This window comes from Pseudophryne corroboree, chromosome 1 (genome assembly GCF_028390025.1).
Source record: "Pseudophryne corroboree isolate aPseCor3 chromosome 1, aPseCor3.hap2, whole genome shotgun sequence".
In the NCBI taxonomy this organism is placed as follows: Eukaryota; Metazoa; Chordata; class Amphibia; order Anura; family Myobatrachidae; genus Pseudophryne; species Pseudophryne corroboree.
Window position 1 is genome coordinate 613,439,511 of NC_086444.1, and position 18,465 is coordinate 613,457,975.

An 18,465-nucleotide genomic window follows, 5' to 3' on the forward strand; every position below is an offset into this window, starting at 1 on the left:
CCATGAACGCATACAGGAGCTTGGTCATCCACCGTACAGTCCAGACCTGGCTCACTACGACTAATTGGTGGGTTTTGTTTTGAGTCACCGGAAGCTGCAGTGGAGACTTTTGTCCAGCATGTAGAAGACATAGCTGCTTCAGACTGGTCCAACTGCTTCACCAAGTGGTTTGAGCTCATACTCTGAAAAAAATTCAGGTTCACTTTGTAAATATAACACTTATTGTCCATCCTGAAACTTATTACACACCCTTTGTATGGAGACAAGAGTTTAATATACTTGTGGAACCGGATGGCAAGTGGCAAGTAGAAGGTCTGAGTGGCATATGAAAGAATTTTGGACCAAGTGAGGGGCATTTTGTTAATACTGGTTTGGGGGTGTCAAGTTTTTTGTTGATCATTTTTATTTCTTCAAATTGAGGGAAATATTCATCCCTTTTGGAGGTTGCTTGCTTAGTCTTAAGGAACCAAACAGACAAAAAGCAGAGTAGACAGAAGAAGACAACAGCAGCAAGAGAAGATCACTGGGGGTCATTCCGATCCGATCGCACGCTGCACTTCTTCACAGCTGTGCGATCGGGTCGGAACTGCGCATATACATACATATTGGGTGTAAATCTGGCTCTGGTACTTGCCAGTGCCTCCTGAGCCATTTACCTCACCCCACGTCCTTGGCTAGATGTAAGTGGACTCATCTCTATGTGTCTCTAGTCTGTTTGTGTCTTTGAGGTGTACTTACTAAGCTTAATGGCATGCTTAAGCCACAACTTTTTAAGTGCCAATGATTTAATAGCAAAATACAGGGTTTTGTTATGAAAATCTGCTGTTTAAAATGAAGGACTGCATCCAGTTGTCTGTATACACACATTTTGACTGTAGCACCTTTTATGTCCACTTACAATTTCCATTCCACAGCAGTATGTGCACATAGTTTTCATCCCTTCATATTCCTTTCCCAGTGTGTATTTATTGGAGTGCTAATGTAAGAATTTTAATGAATAGTTTTCAAGGGATGCCATTTTTTAATTGGCTCTGGGCGCTGTCAACCCCATTTAGTCCCCTGTGTATATGCAGTGGTGTGCTGGGCCGAGGGGCAGGGCGATATGTGCCTCCAGTGCCGCACCATCACCTAGTGTCCATAGCCACCCCCTTTACGGTAATGGCCCTGGTGGTTCCATGATTGATGTGGCTGCGCTCTGCTGTCAGCAGTTGGATTTAGGGCCACATCACTATACTCAAAAGGCAGTGGCTGCCACTGGGTTGCTATGCGCTGACACAGAAATGTGCACTGCGTGGGAACAGCAAAAGCTGCATACTCAGCCTCAAGCAACTCCCCTCAGCAGTCACACCTTGCACGCTGTGGCAGTGAACTCCACTTCCAGAGACCCCCACCCCCTTCTCTACGGGGAGGGGCTGAATTGTGCAATACAGATTCCTTTCCCACTCAGTATTTTTACAGGCGTCCCGGCTTCCAGTTTCTGCACCTTGACGTTTGTTCATGGACACAGCAGAAAACAAACAGTGAAGCAGCCAATGCACTGCTTCTGTATCGTGCTAAAAGCTAGGTATAAGTAGTCACTGGAGGAGGGTGGGATAATGCTTTTTAATATAGTGGGAATCCAGAGTGGGGGTGTTCTATTACACAACTAGTTATCATTAAACAAATATAATTAAGATCATGGGACCTCTGTTTTGTGTAAGTGGATCTGTTAAAAATAAATTTGTATTTTTTTTTTGAAGATATTTTAATGTGACAGAGTAAGGATAGGGAAATGCTTAAAGCTTTGGTTTAGTTTTGGTATAAAATTAGCATATAAATGTCCATAGGAGCTGTGTATGTGTATGGAAGCCCTTTAATGTAATGCTTTAACTACTGGCTTGGGTACCTCCTATTTATGAAGCACCTTTATCATGAAATAATGTATAAACTACAGTTTCTGCATAATTGTATGTATCACGGCTATATACCAATATCCTAATGCAGGTGATGTCAAAGAAATCTCCTGCAAAAGGCTAAGCTTTTCAGAGTTTGGACCTGTTGGTTAACCCCATCCTCAAGATGGCAGTAGCTGCTTTATGCCTATGGAGACATTTTTGGTAGAGGGGTTTCACACACTGAAGATGCATCTACTAAAAGTCAGATTTATCATAGGATGAAAAGCCCCATCACCAGCAAAAACAAGAGTTTTTGGTGATGACGAGCGTTTTTGTTTTGCTGTATACATGAAAAGGCTACCACTGGGAACAGCCCTTCCAGCGCTAAAATTCACTTATGCCAGCAAAGGTTTTCACCTGTGAATTTTACAAAAAAGGAGATTTTTGGTAAAAACTTCTCTTTGTTAAATCTCTTTCTGCGAGGTACACTGGATTCCAAAGGGAATAACATCGGGGTGTAGAGTAAGATCTTGATCCGAGGCACCAACAGGCTAAAGCTTTGACTGTCCCAGGATGCCTTGCACCGCCTCCTCTATAACCCCGCCTCCGTGCACAGGAGCTCAGTTTTGTTAACCAGTCCAATGCAGTAGCAGGTAGAAAAGAGACGATAACAGTTAGTAGCCACACAGACATCACATTCTCACGACAGGAGAAGGTGCCAGCCGCTAATGCCATACAAACCCAAAGACGCTAAGTGCATCAGGGTGGGCGCCCTGTGGAATCCAGTGTACCTCGCAGAAAGAGATTTAACAAAGGTAAGTTCTTACCATAAATCTCCTTTTCTGCAGCGGGGTACACTGTATTCCACAGGGAATAACATTGGAGATGTCCTAAAGCAGTTCCTCATGGGAGGGGATGCACTGTAGCGGGCACAAGAACCTGGCGTCCAAAAGAAGCATCCTGGGAGGCGGAAGTATCGAAAGGCATAGAACCATATGAACGTGTTCACTGAGGACCACGTCGCCGCCTTGCACAATTGTTCAAGGGTCGCACCACGGCGGGCCGCCCAAGAAGGTCCAACAGACTGAGTAAAATGGGCTTTAATGGTATCAGGAGCTGGAAGGCAAGCCTGTACATAAGCATGTGCAATCACCATTCAAATCCATCTGGCCAAGGTCTGCTTATTAGTAGGCCAGCCACGTTTGTGAAAACCAAAAAGAACAGAGAGTCAGATTTCCGAACTGACTCCGTTCTTTTCCCATAAATACGGAGAGCCTGTACCACATCCAAAGACTTCTCTTTGCATGACAAACCTGGAGAGGTAAATGCCGGAACCACAATTTCTTGGTTAAGGTGGAAAGAAGGCACCACCTTAGGAAGATAACCAGGGCGGGTCCAAAGAACCGCCCGATCACGGTGAAAAATCAGGTAAGGTGACCGACAGGATAAGGCAACTAAATCTGAAACCCGTCTAGTAGAGGCAATAGCCAGCAAAAACAAGACCTTAAGAGTAAGCCATTTAAGGTCCACCGACACTAGGGGCTCAAAAGGAGCCTCTTGCAAGGCGTCCAGAACAACCGACAAATCCCAAGGAGCCACAGGAGGAACATAGGGAGGTTGAATTCGTAGAACACTCTGAGTAAAGGTATGAACATCAGGCAAAGTCACAATCTTTCTCTGAAACCAAATAGACAAGGCTGAAATATGAACCTTGGGCGAGGCCAGACGCAAGTCTAAGTCCAGGCCCTGTTGTAGAAAGGCCAACAGATTGGCAGTACTGAATTTGAATACGTCAACATTCTTAGCAGCACACCATGTGAAATAAGAATTCCAGACCATGTAATAAATCCGAGCCAAAGTTGGTTTACGGGCCTTCAACATAGTTTGAATTACCGCCTCAGAAAAAAACTTGGCCCTTAGGACGGAAGCTTCAAGAGCTACGCCGTCAAATTCAGACGGGCCAAATCCTGGTAGACACAGGGGCCCTGAAAGAGGAGGTCTGGGCGTTGTGGAAGTAGCAGAGGACGCTCTATCCAGAGACCCTGTATGTCTGAGAACCAATGCCGTCTGGTCCTGGAGTGAGTAAAAGTAGTATTCATCCTTCTTGCTTGAACTTCTTTATCACCCTGGGCAGGAGTGACATCGGAGGGAACACGTACGGCAGCCGAAAGTTCCATGGAATTGCCAGTGCGTCCACGAACGCCGCTTGAGGATCCCTTGTTCTTGCTCCGAAGACCAGAACCTTGTGATTGTGTTGAGACACCATCAGGTCTACATCTGGAAGGCCCCACTTGTCCACTAGGAGTAGAAAGACTTCTGGATGAAGCCTCCACTCTGACGACTGAGGAAGTCCACTTCCCTGATGAGGACTCCCGGAATGAACACTGCCGATATGGCTGGCAGATGGCGTTCTGCCCACTGAAGTATTCTTGACACTTCCCTCATTGCCACGCGGCTTCGAGTGCCGCCTTCATGATTTATGTACGCCACCGTGGTGATGTCTGACTGTACTTGAACAGGCCTGTTCTGTATCCAAGGCAGGGCTAGTTTCAGTGCATTAAACACTGCCCGCAGTTCCAGAATGTTTATCGGGAGGAGAGACTCTTCCCTGGTTCACCGACCCTGAAGAGAGTTTTGCTTCAATACTGCGCCCCAACCCCTCAGACTGGCATCCGTCGTCAGCAGGACCCAGTTGAAGATCCAGAAGGGACAACCCCTGTCCAATCGCTGATCCTGGAGCCACCAGGACAGAGACAGGCGAACCTCCTGAGTTAGGGAGATCATGTGGGTCCTGATCCGGTGGGGCAAGCCGTCCCATTTAGAGAGGATCAACTTCTGGAGAGGGCGGGAGTGAAATTGAGCGTACTCTACCATGTCGAAAGTCGACACCATGAGGCCAAGTACTTGCATCACCGAGTGTACTGACACACGTGGGCGAGATAGGAAGTGTCTTATTTTGTCCTGAAGTTTCAGGACCTTGTCCGGAGTCAAAAAACAACCGCTGCTTGTGTGTGTCCAACAACACTCCCAGGTGCAGCATGCTCTGAGCAGGGACCAGGGAGGATTTCTTCCAGTTGATGAGCCACCCGTGGGCTTGTATGAATTGGACCGTCATTTCCAGATGATGAAGGAAAACCTCTGGTGTGGTTGCCAGGATATGGTAGGATTCTGATGCCCCAACGTGAAGGAGAGCCGTCATAACCGCTATGACCTTGGTGAAGATTTGTGGAGCTGTGGCCAGACCAAAAGGTAAGGCCTGAAATTGGTAATGTAGGTTGCAATAGCAAACCGCAAGTATTGCTGATGCGAAATGGCAATAGGGATATGTAGGTACGCATCCTGTATGTCCAGGGATACCATATAGTCCATGGGCACCAAGGCCAGAACAATAAAACAAAGAGTTCCATACGGAAACCTTCACAAATTTGTTCAAAGACTTGAGGTTGAGAATGGGCCGGGAGGACCCATTCGGTTTCGGGACCAGAAACAGCGTTGAATAGCCCCTCTGAGCCAGAGGCACCGGCACTATCACTCTTGTATCCAGGAGAGATTGCACCACAGGTGGAGCGTCTTTGCTTTTACCTGATCCAAAGGGATGTTGATTGAGCAAAACCGAGGAGGGGAACGTTTCTTGAAAGAGATAGCGTAACCGTGAGCGACGACTTCCCTTACCCAGGCATCCGAAGTGGTCTTTAACCACACCTGAGCAAACCGTATAAGTTGGCCTCTCACACTGGGATCCCCCAAGGGGAGGTCCGTCCCGTAATGCGGCCAGTTTATCCATTTTGGAAGCAGGCTGACGGGCAGCCCAGGCACGTTTTGGTTTGGGCTTGGTAGATTTGGAAGAGCGTGTCTTGTTTGGGTACGCCTGACCCTTTGCTTTACCTGGAGGCCGAAAGGAACGAAAGGAAGTACTCTTAACCTTCGGAGCCGAAGGAGTAGTACTAAGTAGACAAGCAGTCTTAGCTAATGCTAAATCAGCAACAATCTTGTTGAGGTCTTCCCCTAAAAGTATGTTCCACTTAAAGGATATCATCTCCAAGGTCTTTTTAGAGTCCAGGTCAACAGACCAGGAACGCAACCAGAGAATCCTGCGAGCCAGAATGAACGTAGTAGACGCCTTGGCCGCTAGGACACCGGCATCAGAAGCCGCCTCCTGAATGTAATGAGAGGCCGTAATTTTTTAGAAAAGGCACTGTCTAGCATTATCAGAATAATTAGAAGGTAGTTCCGCTTCAACTTCCTGAAACCAGGCTTCAATAGCTTTCGCCGCCCAGGCAGCCACTATAATGGGTCTAAGCACAGTCCCTGCAAGAGTGTAAATGGACTTCAAGCAACCCTCCACACGCTTATCCGTCGGTTCCTTCAGGGAGGTGACGGTGGTGACAGGCAGAGCCGAGGACACCACCAGGCGTGCAACCTGAGAGTCCACCGGAGGTGGGGTTTCCCAATTTTTACTGATCTCTGCCGCGAAAGTTTCGTACCTATAGATTCCCAGGATTCCTGACGTATGTCAACCAGGTGGTCAGAATGAGGTAGAAGCAATTTAGTCACCTTCTGACGTTTAAACTCATCTGGTTTCTTAGAGGTAGTAGGAGGCTCCTGATCATCCTCAATCTGAATAATGAGCCTGATGGCCTCTAAAAGGTCAGGGACATCCACTTGTGTCAGAGTCTCCCCATCTGAAGTATCTGGATCAGTGTCAGTGAGGTCAGTGTAAGCACAAGAAAATAAGGGATCCCTTCTGCGCTCATCCAACAACAATAAACAGTAATGCAATAAATGATAGGTTCCCAATGGATAAGTCTATGACTAAATTATAGTCTCTTTTAGTTCTTATACAAAGCGGAAGTGCTGGATGTAGGGAGACTCAATGCATACCGTACTCACAAACTCCGAACTTGATACAGCGACCCGTCCAGTCAGTGCCACCGCCCGCAGCAGCAGCAGCCGGGGACGGCAGGGAGGGCGAACCGGTAGCGGAGCCAGATGGGTCAGATCTCTGCATTTAAGGTCATCCAACTACGAGGATAAGAACTTTCCACCTCGGAGAAGGTAAAGAAGAACCAAGCGACTTAAGACACCTCTACATGCGGGACATACCACGACTCCTTGTGAGTACGGTATGCATTGAGTCTCCCTACATCCAGCACTTCCGCTTTGTATAAGAACTAAAAGAGACTATAATTTAGTCATAGACTTATCCATTGGGAACCTATCATTTATTGCATTACTGTTTATTGTTGTTGGATGAGCGCAGAAGGGATCCCTTATTTTCTTGTGCATTGTGTTCCAGGGTGATTGAGTGATCATCTGTTGGTATCCCTACTGCAGCTCTCTGAGGCGCAGCAGTCCTCTACCTCCCCTTTTTTAGTTTAGGTCAGTGTAAGCGCCATCTTCATCTGAAGATTTATCCGGCACATGTGTGGATTGTGAGGAGGAAATGGCCTGTTTAGAGGACCCCTTGGTCTTAGGCAGGCGTGGGTTAGCTTTCTGTTTAACCAGAGACTGGTTTAATTGCTGTAACTGAGCAGACAGAGTATCTGCCCATGGCGGATTAACCGCAGGACCAATATGTGGCTGTAATGGCACAGGAGGTCCCATAGGGGGCGTAAGTCTAGTCACCAGCGTAATCAGTAGACTTGATCTGCCCCTGGTGCTGCCGACTGACCCTGGGGTGCAGAGACCCTAGTACCTGAATCCTCAGCTGCTATATTTTCCTCATGACCGACCTGGAGTCCTCACACTGTTGAGCAGACATTATTTGTAATCGTAACCTCAGGGTGACCAAAAGTACAATAAGAGCAGACAGAATACCTGGCAAAAAAAACTCTTACAGTTTGGCTGCAAGCAGAACACAAAATAGGGAATTTAAGAGGTATACAGTGACTGTACGGCAGCTACTGGCACACACAATCAGTCACATGTACAATGCAGTAATTATTACAAACAACAATAAAACTGCACTGGACTAGCAATACTAAGTAACTGGACTACAGAGTAATGCTATATAGTAATATAGATATAACAATGCACAGTGAAACTGGATGTATATCACAGGGTACTTGTACTAAATAACCCTGAATGTATGCACTCTTTCTTAACTAACGCTGTCTAAAGACATGTAGAATACTTAAGTGTAATAGAGAGTGAGGGAGGCAGAGAGAAGCAGCTCCAGGGCGGGAATATTTGCAGTAAATGGCGCCTGGGGCTGGGGGAGAGGCTACAGGTCAAAGCCTTATCCCGTTGCTGGACCTCACCACCGGGTACTGCGGGCCTTGTTAAAATGGATTTTTAGTAAAAATCCAACCTGTGCCTGGCCACAGTGTCCACGCCAGCGCGCGGTCCGTCTCCTAGAGACCATGCCAGATCGTGATTTCAGCGGGTCTCGCCTGGGAGACCCTCTTACCTTCTCCCTTGGTGCGGCCACGCGATCCTGGAGAGCAGCGGTTATTGTGTGTGCCCTGATGGAGACCGGAGACCTCCGCTGTAAGTACCCGGCAACCAGGGCGCGGGAGTATACAGCACCGCTGGAGGAGGTGATGGAGCTGCAGCATGAGATGTCAGAATGACATCTAGTATACAATGCCTATGCTACAGCCCTTGAAGTCTTCTATTTTCTTTTAGAAAAGCTCTTTTCAGGGCTGCTGGAGCAGCCCTCCCTGTTAATGACCTGCTTGCAGGCACCAACTTACAAACTGAGCTCCTGTGCATGGAGGCGGGGTTATAGAGGAGGCGGCGCTATGCATCTTGGGAACAGTCAAAGCTTTTAGCCTGTTGGTGCCTCGGATCAAGATCCTACTCTACACCCCAATGTTATTCCCTGTGGAATAGTGTACCCTGCTGCGGAAATAAAGCTAATATTTGTGGGCTACATACAAAAGCAGCCAGTATTCACCATGCACAGAAAAAATATAACCCACCCAAATTCAAATCTCTCTGCACAAGTTACATCTGCCCCACCTAGTTGCTTGCTTTTTGCTTTACTTACAAACATAAATCTAGCCCATTGACCCATCAGACAGCAAAGGTGTTAGTATCTGTCATGATAAAAAAAATACAGGATTTCAGAATATTTTGGATATCAGATATTGGAGACTCAACCTATATTGTGTTTTTAACAGTTAAAAACCTTGAACTGCAAATGTTTTATCCCATTTCAGTTTTTTCCTGAGTTTACTCCTTTGTGGTCAAATGCTGAATGTATCTTCACAGCATAGGAGCCAACTCTGTGGTTATTTGAGTCTATGCAGTGATTTTGAATAATATGGTGGATGTTATGAGCAAACTCAATCATATAAATAAATTGGCCCCCATGCTCCACAGTATCTCCCATTACATTCTAATGACAAACTATCTGTTTTACATTTCCATCATTACCTTAGTGTAGACCCCCCAGGACAGCTCTGTCTCGGTGACCATGACCACAATACCAAACATCCCGAATATGAGTGCGTAATCACTGAGCCTTTTCCTCTTCTCAAAAAGGGCTCTGCGATGACCCAGTTTGTAGCCTACGTTTTGGTTCTTCTTTTGGCCCCGGTGGCTACCTTCGTCCCCTCCTCGTAGGCTGCGGTGTGATGCTTTGATGGGATCGTTTTTGCTTACAACCACTTCAATTCCTGGGCTGTGCAGGGTCTGCAGAGGTTGGGTCTCTGGGTCTGGTTCGTGGAGGTTTCTTCTGGAGGAGCTCAGGCTGCTAAGGGGTCTTGGGATACCCCCGTTGTATCTGCAGCTGTTCATGGCTATGTCCGAAAAAGGGTTGGACTCTCTGAAGGATGCTCCAGGACCATCATGACTGATGGGCTGTAGGTCAACGTTCCCCTATGGGATAGATACAGGAAAATATGACATAGTTGCATGGAAAGGTGAATCATTATTAATTGTTGGGTTTCTATGCATTGCTCAGTCATGGTTGTACATTAAAGATGGAGGATCGCTATTAAGGTTGCAGTATCTGTTATTATTGTCTAGCAGTTGACAGTGGATTATAGATAATAGCCTATATACTTATACTGCATGTTAAAGCAATCAAACCAGTCTAAGTAGTTAAGCTTAAAGCAAGGTGACAAGACATATATTGTGTAATAAACTTTCAATGTCTGCTCATTCAGTACAATAGTTTCTTTGTTAGATTGCTATGAAAAGAAAGAAAGCAAGTAGATGATCATATTGATAAAAAATCTATTCTTCTTCTTCTTCTTCTTCTTCTTATTATTATTATTATTATTTACCCAATAGGATCAGCATGAAGCTGATTGAAGTGTATGTATTGTTCAAATATATATTGGTAGCTTAACTGGCTCCTGACAAATTTACCCTAGTGTTTTACATGTGTAAATATGGTAGGTAAAATAGACTGTAAGCTCTACTGGAGCAGGGGCTGATGTACATGTTGAAATGTTCTTTGTAAAGAGCTGCAGCATATGTGTGTGCTATAGAATTACATGGTGGTAATAATAATAATAATAATAATATTGTAATAATATTATAAAACTGGAAGTAGCTTTAAACTACCATACTTCACTGATTTTATAATAGTTGATTAAAATGATTGGAATGGAAATGCAATCATTGATTTGAAAGTACAGAAATACTATCAAGCATTGAAAAATAAAATAAGACAACAATTGTGCATTTGTGGCCAAATTTACAGCTCTGTAACAGCGTTTAAGGCTTGCTATATCACAAACGGAATGTAGTTAAGTTCCCGACAGTCGGGATCCCCACGGGCGAAATACCGACAGCAGTCAAAATGCCCGGTATTTCCACTACGGTGGTTGTCCACGGAACTACCCGAGTTAATATCAATAGTGCGGCGAGCGAAGCGTAGTGAGCGCAGTGAGCCAGCGAGGGGGCACACTGCACCGATGTCGGGATTTTGACTGTCGGGATTACATTTAGATATAGTGGAATGTAAAGGTAAACATTTCTGCTTTTCAAACATTTTACATGTAGTATATCAATGTAATATTATGCCAATAGGAACATTAAATACATTATAAATACTTATACAAATTGGATTCACGACCCTTGGACATTGAACATGGGAAGTGGTCCATGTGGAAGGTTGCTTCCCCTTTTTATCATTCTCTCATCATCCCATATCTTTCTTAACCTTCCTTTGCATTTCCTAATGTGAAAAATGTCCTTTTGCCATCTTTAGAATTCTAGATTCTTTGTATGATATTACCTACCTGATTTATCTGTATGTATTGCCTGAGGGTATCCGTACTCCAGGTCGACAACAAAAAGGTCGATACACCTTAGGTCGACGCCAATTGGTCGACACACCTTAGGTCGACATGGACAAAATGTCGACATGGACAAAATGTCGACAGGAACAAGGTCGACATGGAAAAGGTCGACATGAGTTTTTCACAATTTTTTTCTTTTTTGGAACCTTTTCATACTTAACGATCCACGTGGACTACGATTGGAACGGTAATCTGTGCCGAGCGAAGCGGAGCGGAGCGAAGGCACCATGCCCGAAGCATGGCGAGCGAAGCGAGCCATGCGAGGGGACGCGGTGCACTAATTGGGGTTCCCGGTCACTCTACGAAGAAAACGACACCCAAAAAACATAAAAAACTCATGTCGACCTTTTTCCATGTCGACCTTGTTCCTGTCGACCTTTTGTCCATGTCGACCTAAGGTGTGTCGACCAATTGGTGTCGACCTAAGGTGTGTCGACCTTTTTGTTGTCGACCTGGAGTCCCAGACCCTTGCCTGAGTAGACCAAAAATTTTAAACATAAAAACATGGCACTTCACAAACACATAACACAGGATATATTTTAATGGTGTTAACTCAGTATGGCACGCTGCACAGTAATGTAGACACACTCTATGCTTAGAGCACAATGCATAATGCACATTATTTGTACATATAATGACCCTCATCCAGTGGCGTAACTAGAAATTTTCCTCCCCCAAGCCAAAAAATCCTTCGGCGCCCCCCCCATACCCCCCATACCCCCCATAATTGGCATTAGCAAAGGGACAAATATGTGCGCGCCGTAGGCGCGCGTCTCCGAAAAGGGGGTGTGGCTTCATTAAAATGGGCGTGGCTTCGCGTAAAGGGGCGTGGTATTGCAGGAAAAGACTACCTTATACCCCAGTTTTGCAACCTGCATGCCCAGACGTTAGCCACCACAGGAAAGAAAAAGAAATCCTGATTCATGCCCCTTACATTATTTGTCATTTTTCCTCCTTATAGTAATGCCCAGTATACATTATTCCACATACTGCAATGGCCCTTAGACATTATGCCACACACAACAATGCACATGACACAATATGCACACACTGTAATGCCCCCGACACATTATGCCACACACCGTAATGCCTGTGACACATTATGACAGGAATCGCAATGCCCGTTATACATTATGCTACACACTGCAATGCCCCTGATACATTATAGCACATACAATGTCTGTGACACAGTATGACACACACCACAATGATCCTGAGACATTATACCACATACCACAATGCCCGTGATATAGTGTACAACACACCGTAATGCCCGACACATTATGACACACACCGCAATGTCCGTGATACATTATGCCACACACCGTAATGCCCATTACACATTAAGTTCTACAGTAAGGCTTCTAATTACTTTTAAATTACCTGCTCGTTGCCAGGGGTTTCATGCTCTTGGTTCCATGCATGGTGCCAGGGGTTTTCATGCTCAGGTTGTCATGCTCGTTGCCAGGGGTTTCATGCACTGGGTGTCATGCTCGTTGCCAGGGGTTTCATGCACTGGGTGTCATGCTCGTTGCTAGGGGGTAGTGCTTGTTGCTAGTGCCGTGCTCCCAGTGCCACATATGCCCCCAGTGCCAGATATTCCCCCACAGTGCCAGGTATATGCCCCCAGTGCCAGGTACATGCCCCCAGTGCCAAATATACCCCTCCCCCAGAGCCACATATGCCCCCTCAGTGCCTGCTACCCCCAGTGCCAAATATTCCTCCACAGTGCCACATATGCCCCCTCAGTGCCTGCTCCCCCACAGTGCCAGGTATATGCCCCCAGTGCCAGATCTTCCCCCACAGTGCCAGGTATATGCCCCCAGTGCCAGGTATATGCCCCCAGTGCCAGATCTTCCCCCACAGTGCCAGGTATATGCCCCCAGTGCAAGGTATATGCCCCCAGTGCCAGATCTTCCCCCACAGTGCCAGGTATATGCCCCCAGTGCCAGGTATATGCCCCCAGTGCCAGATCTTCCCCCACAGTGCCACATATGCCCCCTCAGTGCCTGCTCCCCCAGTGCCAAATATTCCCCCACAGTGCCAGGTATATGCCCCCAGTGCCAGATATTCCCCCACAGTGCCAAGTATATGCCCCCAGTGCCAGATATTCCCCCACAGTGCCAGGTATATGCCCCCAGTGCAAGATCTTCCCCCACAGTGCCAGGTATATGCCCCCAGTGCCAGATCTTCCCGCACAGTGCCAGGTATATGCCCCCAGTGCCAGGTATATGCCCCCAGTGCCAGATCTACCCCCACAGTGCCAGGTATATGCCCCCAGTGCCAGATCTTCCCCCACAGTGCCAGGTATATGCCCCCAGTGCCAGGTATATGCCCCCAGTGCCAGATCTACCCCCACAGTGCCAGGTATATGCCCCCAGTTCCAGATCTCCCCCCCCCAGTGCCAGGTATATGCCCCCAGTGCCAGGTATATGCCCACAGTGCCAGGTATATGCCCCCAGTGCCAGATCTACCCCCACAGTGCCAGGTATATGCCCCCAGTGCCAGGTATATGCCCCCAGTGCCAGATCTTCCCCCACAGTGCCAGGTATATGCCCCCAGTGCCAGGTATATGCCCCCAGTGCCAGATCTTCCCCCACAGTGCCAGGTATATGCCCCCAGTGCCAGGTATATGCCCCCAGTGCCAGATCTACCCCCACAGTGCCAGGTATATGCCCCCAGTGCCAGGTATATGCCCCCAGTGCCAGATCTTCCCCCACAGTGCCAGGTATATGCCCCCAGTGCCAGGTATATGCCCCCCAGTGCCAGATCTTCCCCCACAGTGCCAGGTATATGCCCCCAGTGCCAGGTATATGCGCCCAGTGCCTGCTCTCCTCTCCCCCCCCCCCCCCCCCCGCACCTTTGTGTTGGAGGGACACTGAGCGCATAGCGCGTCTCTCCTGTGTCCCTCCTGGCTCTCCCCCGGCAAGTCTAATAAAGGAAGTGCCGGTTCGTGAGCCAATCAGAGCTCACGAACGGCACTTAGACCGGCCGGGGGCGAGCCAGGAGGGACACAGGAGAGACGCGCTATGCGCTCCGTGTCCCTCCAAGTCCTTACAGCAGGGAGGGAGACCGCAGATTGACATGCGGACGCTCGTCCGCATGTCAATCTGTGCAAAGTCAGTGGCGCCCCCGCAGCCCCTCGCCCCCAAGCCACCGCAAGGACTGCGGGGGCAGTAGTTACGCCACTGCCCTCATCCACTCACTGGTCATCTCCAGATTGGACTACTGTAATCTCTTCCTATCTGGCCTCCCTGAAAAACGCCTCTCTCCACTCCAATATATCCTAAATGCTCTTGCTGGACCTTCACTTGCTACCCTTCCCATTCAGAATCCAATTCAAGCTTCTCACACTTACCTACAAAGCCCTTGTGGAGATGTGCCCTGTTTTACAGGACACATTCCAGCTGCGGCAGGCAGGGAATCTGTGTCCCCTGCGGGACAACATGTCTGACAGCGCTGGGACAGTGTGTCTGTCCCCAGCACCTGTCAGTGAGCAACAGCGGCGGGTGTCCGGTGCAGGGATTAGACTTTTCCCTGCACCAGACTTACAGCAGCGGCGGGATTTGAAATCCGGCGCCGTCCGCGAGCCAATCACGGCTCGCGGGGCGCCGGTCAATCAGAGGCGGGCGCGGCGAGCCAATCGGCGCTCGCCGCATCATAGGCCCGCCCCCGGCGTCTGACGTCAGACGCCGGGCGGGAGCAAAATGAAAAGACCGCGCGCATGAGCGCTGAAGATGCCGCCCGGACCACGGAGAGGAAGGAGACCGCGTGGTAGAGCGGTGAAGAGCCGGACGGAGGAAGAAGACGTCGGACTTGGGGAGAACAGCTTCGGTGGCCGCTGAAGAGGCCGGAAGACGTCGGCCACCCAGAGAAGGATGTCCAGCGGCGGCTGGACTCGGAAGAACGGCGGAGGCGGCGCCGCTGGCCAGGACGGGTCAGCGGCAGAAGAGGGTGCCGGAGACCCCCGGAGCAGGTGAGGCCTCGGTGAGGCTACTTTCACCCCCCTTTCCTCCCTAGACCATCATGGACGGGCATTAGGCCCGGGGGCACAGTTCAGGCACTAGGCCAGTGGCGCAGATAGGAGTTTGGGGGTCACCATTTGATTTGGTGGTTTGGGCGTTAGGCCCAAGCCACCTAAACAGTGAAGTAGGCCCGAGGGGCAAAATCAGGCAATAGGCCTGGGGGACATTAGAGGGCATTAGGCCCTAGTTTAGTTGGCGGCCGCTAGGGATATAAGGTGACCCTGGGCACTAGGCCCAGGTCACCCAACGGGTGACAAGTTAGGCGGGCGCTAGGCCCGTGGGTGATGTCAGGCCTCTGGCTTGTGCGCAAATAGGGGGCACTAGGCCCAGTCAATAAGTGGCCCTCCCCAAAGGTGGATAAAGGTGGCACTAGGCCCAGTCCACCCCAAGGTGTTTAGGCAGGCAGGAGCCCCTGGAAAGACAGTGAATGTTGTTACCGTGCAGGGCAAAGTGTAAGCTTGTTAAGTCTGTGTTTAGTTTTGTTGCACCACACCCACAGAGCTAGTTTGAGGGCTCTGCCGTTGTAGTTAGTATAGGGCTGTTACACTAGGTTGGAGTTAGGCCCTGCACGGCTGTTTGTTTGTTTGTTTGTTTGTTTGTTTGCCTCCTTACAGGGACCTGTAAGAGGAGAAGACGTTCGCAGTGCGGAACTGACGGTGAGTAGCATCTGTGTACGTTTGTCCCTTTGTCTGTCCCCGAGCGCCGGAATAGGGGTTTGCTCACGGACGTGAGAACCCCTTCATCACACTACGCGCGAGAGTGCGAGTGTGTGAATTCTGGGTGGCTGAGGCTTTGTGCCAGTGATGACCTTTCACCCAAACGGTGAAGGTCGCCGTCACCCCTGGGGTATCCCCTTTTCCGGTGGAAGAAGGGTTGATACCCCCCCTTAAGGTAGTCTATTTTCTCCTCAGCTCGTTCGTCCGTCAGCTCCGAGAGGGAATCGCCGTGTCCGGAATCGACTGAAGATTTCCAGGTCCGTTGAAGGTTCCGGTACCTGAAGGTGAGAGAGTGCGGCGCCTGGTGAGTAGCGAAACTACACCTGCACGGCAGCAGGCACTACACCGCATCGCCACCCTCTCACATTTGGCGTAGTCGTCAGGATCAAGGATCACGGACCGCGGACACGATGTGGAACGTCCCCAAGAAGACCTCCCTGCGGACGGCTCCGGAACAGACCCACCCCCGGATGTGTGCGGACCAGAGCGACTGGGTGACGGTGTATGGGGCAGACCTCCTGAAGCGGTCGGTCCAGCATGAAAAAGAAGAGCGCCGGGAGAAGGGGCGTAAGAAAGCCGCTGTGACGCCCTGCACGAAATGTCGGCAAATGGGACACTTTGCCGACGAATGTACTTGGCGAGAGACATCCCCAAAGAAGGTGGTCCAGGAAGCGGACCGAAGACATCAGAAGGACCAAGTGAAGAAAGAGTCCTGGTGTTTGCTCTGCGGAAACTACGGGCATGAGCATAACAGTTGTCCCTGGGATGAAGAGTGGAGACAAGACGAGGTTGATTTCCAGTGTGAAAGCTGTGGAGATCCCCGACATCGGCTCCCGGAGTGTCCATGGACGGAAGACAGGACAGACTACGAAACCACGGTGAAGCAGCTGACAGAGTCTCGTCAGCAACTTTGGGACCGGGTGGCTGAAGAGCCCGTGTGTGCGCTCTGCGAGGCTAGGGGACATGAGCTTCCCGATTGTCCACGGAGTGAAGACCGGATGATTGCGGATGGTTGTGCCCAGAGATGGGAGGAGGAAACTGGAGAAATGGAGCGGAAGAGCCTGCTTGAAGTTGGTCCGCAGGTGCCCATTTCATCTGAGCCGGAACCAGCGGGTGAAGATCCCTCAGTGAAGGAGGTGGCCAAGGAACCCGTCTTGGAGAAGGTGGCAGTGGCTCTCCCTTTTTGAAAGTGTCGGCGACCAGGGCATTCGGCCAATGAGTGTCCCTGGGAAGATGCCGCGGACCTACTCTGTCCCAAGACAGTGACCCCGGTAAGGAAGAATCCTTTCCCGCATAAGGCGGAGGTGGACGACTGGTAGGTGAAGAGACCACGCTGCGAGGAAAAGCGTGAAGACCCAGTGACGGGGATGTCCGGAATCTCCTCGCGTTGGAACCGTCCACGACCAGGACGTGTGGAACAGGTGTGTCCTGGGTACCAAGAGATGCCAGCGGAAGCGAAGGAGTACGCTGAGGAAGTAGAGATGCCAGCGGAAGAGAAGAAGTATGCTGAGGAATTAGAGATGGCAGTGGAAGCGAAGAAGTACGCTGAGGAATTAGAGATGCCAGCGGAAGAAGAGAAGTACGCTGAGGAATTAGAGATGTCAGCGGACGGGACTAAGTACGCTGAGGAGGAAAATAATCCCCTAGTCCAGGTATTGGTGGAGGAGGACTCGGACTACGGTGAGATGTCCGCCGACGAATCCCTCCAAGAGCAGATGGAGGATGACTCGGGCATCGGGAGTGCCGACGAGTGTGACTGGCAGGATTGGGTGGAGTCATGCTCCCAGTTGATTGCCCTCCGTGAAGGGGAGGAGATAGTCCTGGAGCAAGAATACCTGCCGGAAGTGCCGAGTTGGACGGACGTACGGGGAGAGGATCGTGATGCCGTGGGAGGACCCGTTCCAGAGGAAGACATAGGACCTTTGGAGATGCCCCACGAGGAAATGCGACAGATGGTGGTTGTTGCCCGGGAGGAAACGGGTGCCCCGGAGGATTCCGCTGTTGGGTGGTGGTCGGTACCACGCCCTGAAGACAGGGACGATGCCCCAGACGATATGGGAGGCCAAGAGTGGGTGACTGTTGCCCCTGTGGAGGAAGATTCCCCTTGGTGGCCCACGTCGAGCGACCGTGAGGAGATGCCACTCCCCCAGAGGATCCACCGATGGAGGTCAGGAGGAACGAAGAGGAGGAACCCGGAACCGGTGGAGGAAGGATGTGGGGTCACAGTCTGTCCGGGCTGGGCCCTCGAACACAACCTCGCCGGAGGGACCTCGGAATTCCCTGACCCGCGGACAATGGACGTCGTGGAGACCTTTGTAGGGACTACAAAGGAAAAAGGGGGGGGGAAATGTGGAGATGTGCCCTGTTTTACAGGACACATTCCAGCTGCGGCAGGCAGGGAATCTGTGTCCCCTGCGGGACAACATGTCTGACAGCGCTGGGACAGTGTGTCTGTCCCCAGCGCCTGTCAGTGAGCAACAGCGGCGGGTGTCTGGTGCAGGGATTAGACTTTCCCCTGCACCAGACTTACAGCAGCGGTGGGATTTGAAATCCGGCGCCGTCCGCGAGCCAATCACGGCTCGCGGGGCGCCGG

General features: G+C 49.9%; 1 protein-coding gene across 3 annotated transcripts in view; it reads right to left on the reverse strand.

Moving 5' to 3' along the window:
- The window catches only part of LOC134902689 (small conductance calcium-activated potassium channel protein 2-like), a 253,127-nt gene that overhangs the window by 198,668 nt on the left and 35,994 nt on the right, over positions 1 to 18,465 (reverse strand). For all 3 annotated transcript variants that reach the window (XM_063914408.1, XM_063914409.1, XM_063914407.1), the window contains exon 2: positions 9,255 to 9,698. In XM_063914408.1, the coding sequence (XP_063770478.1) occupies positions 9,255 to 9,617 (363 nt within the window). In that variant the 5' untranslated portion in view covers positions 9,618 to 9,698. The remainder of the gene's footprint in view (positions 1 to 9,254; positions 9,699 to 18,465) is intronic.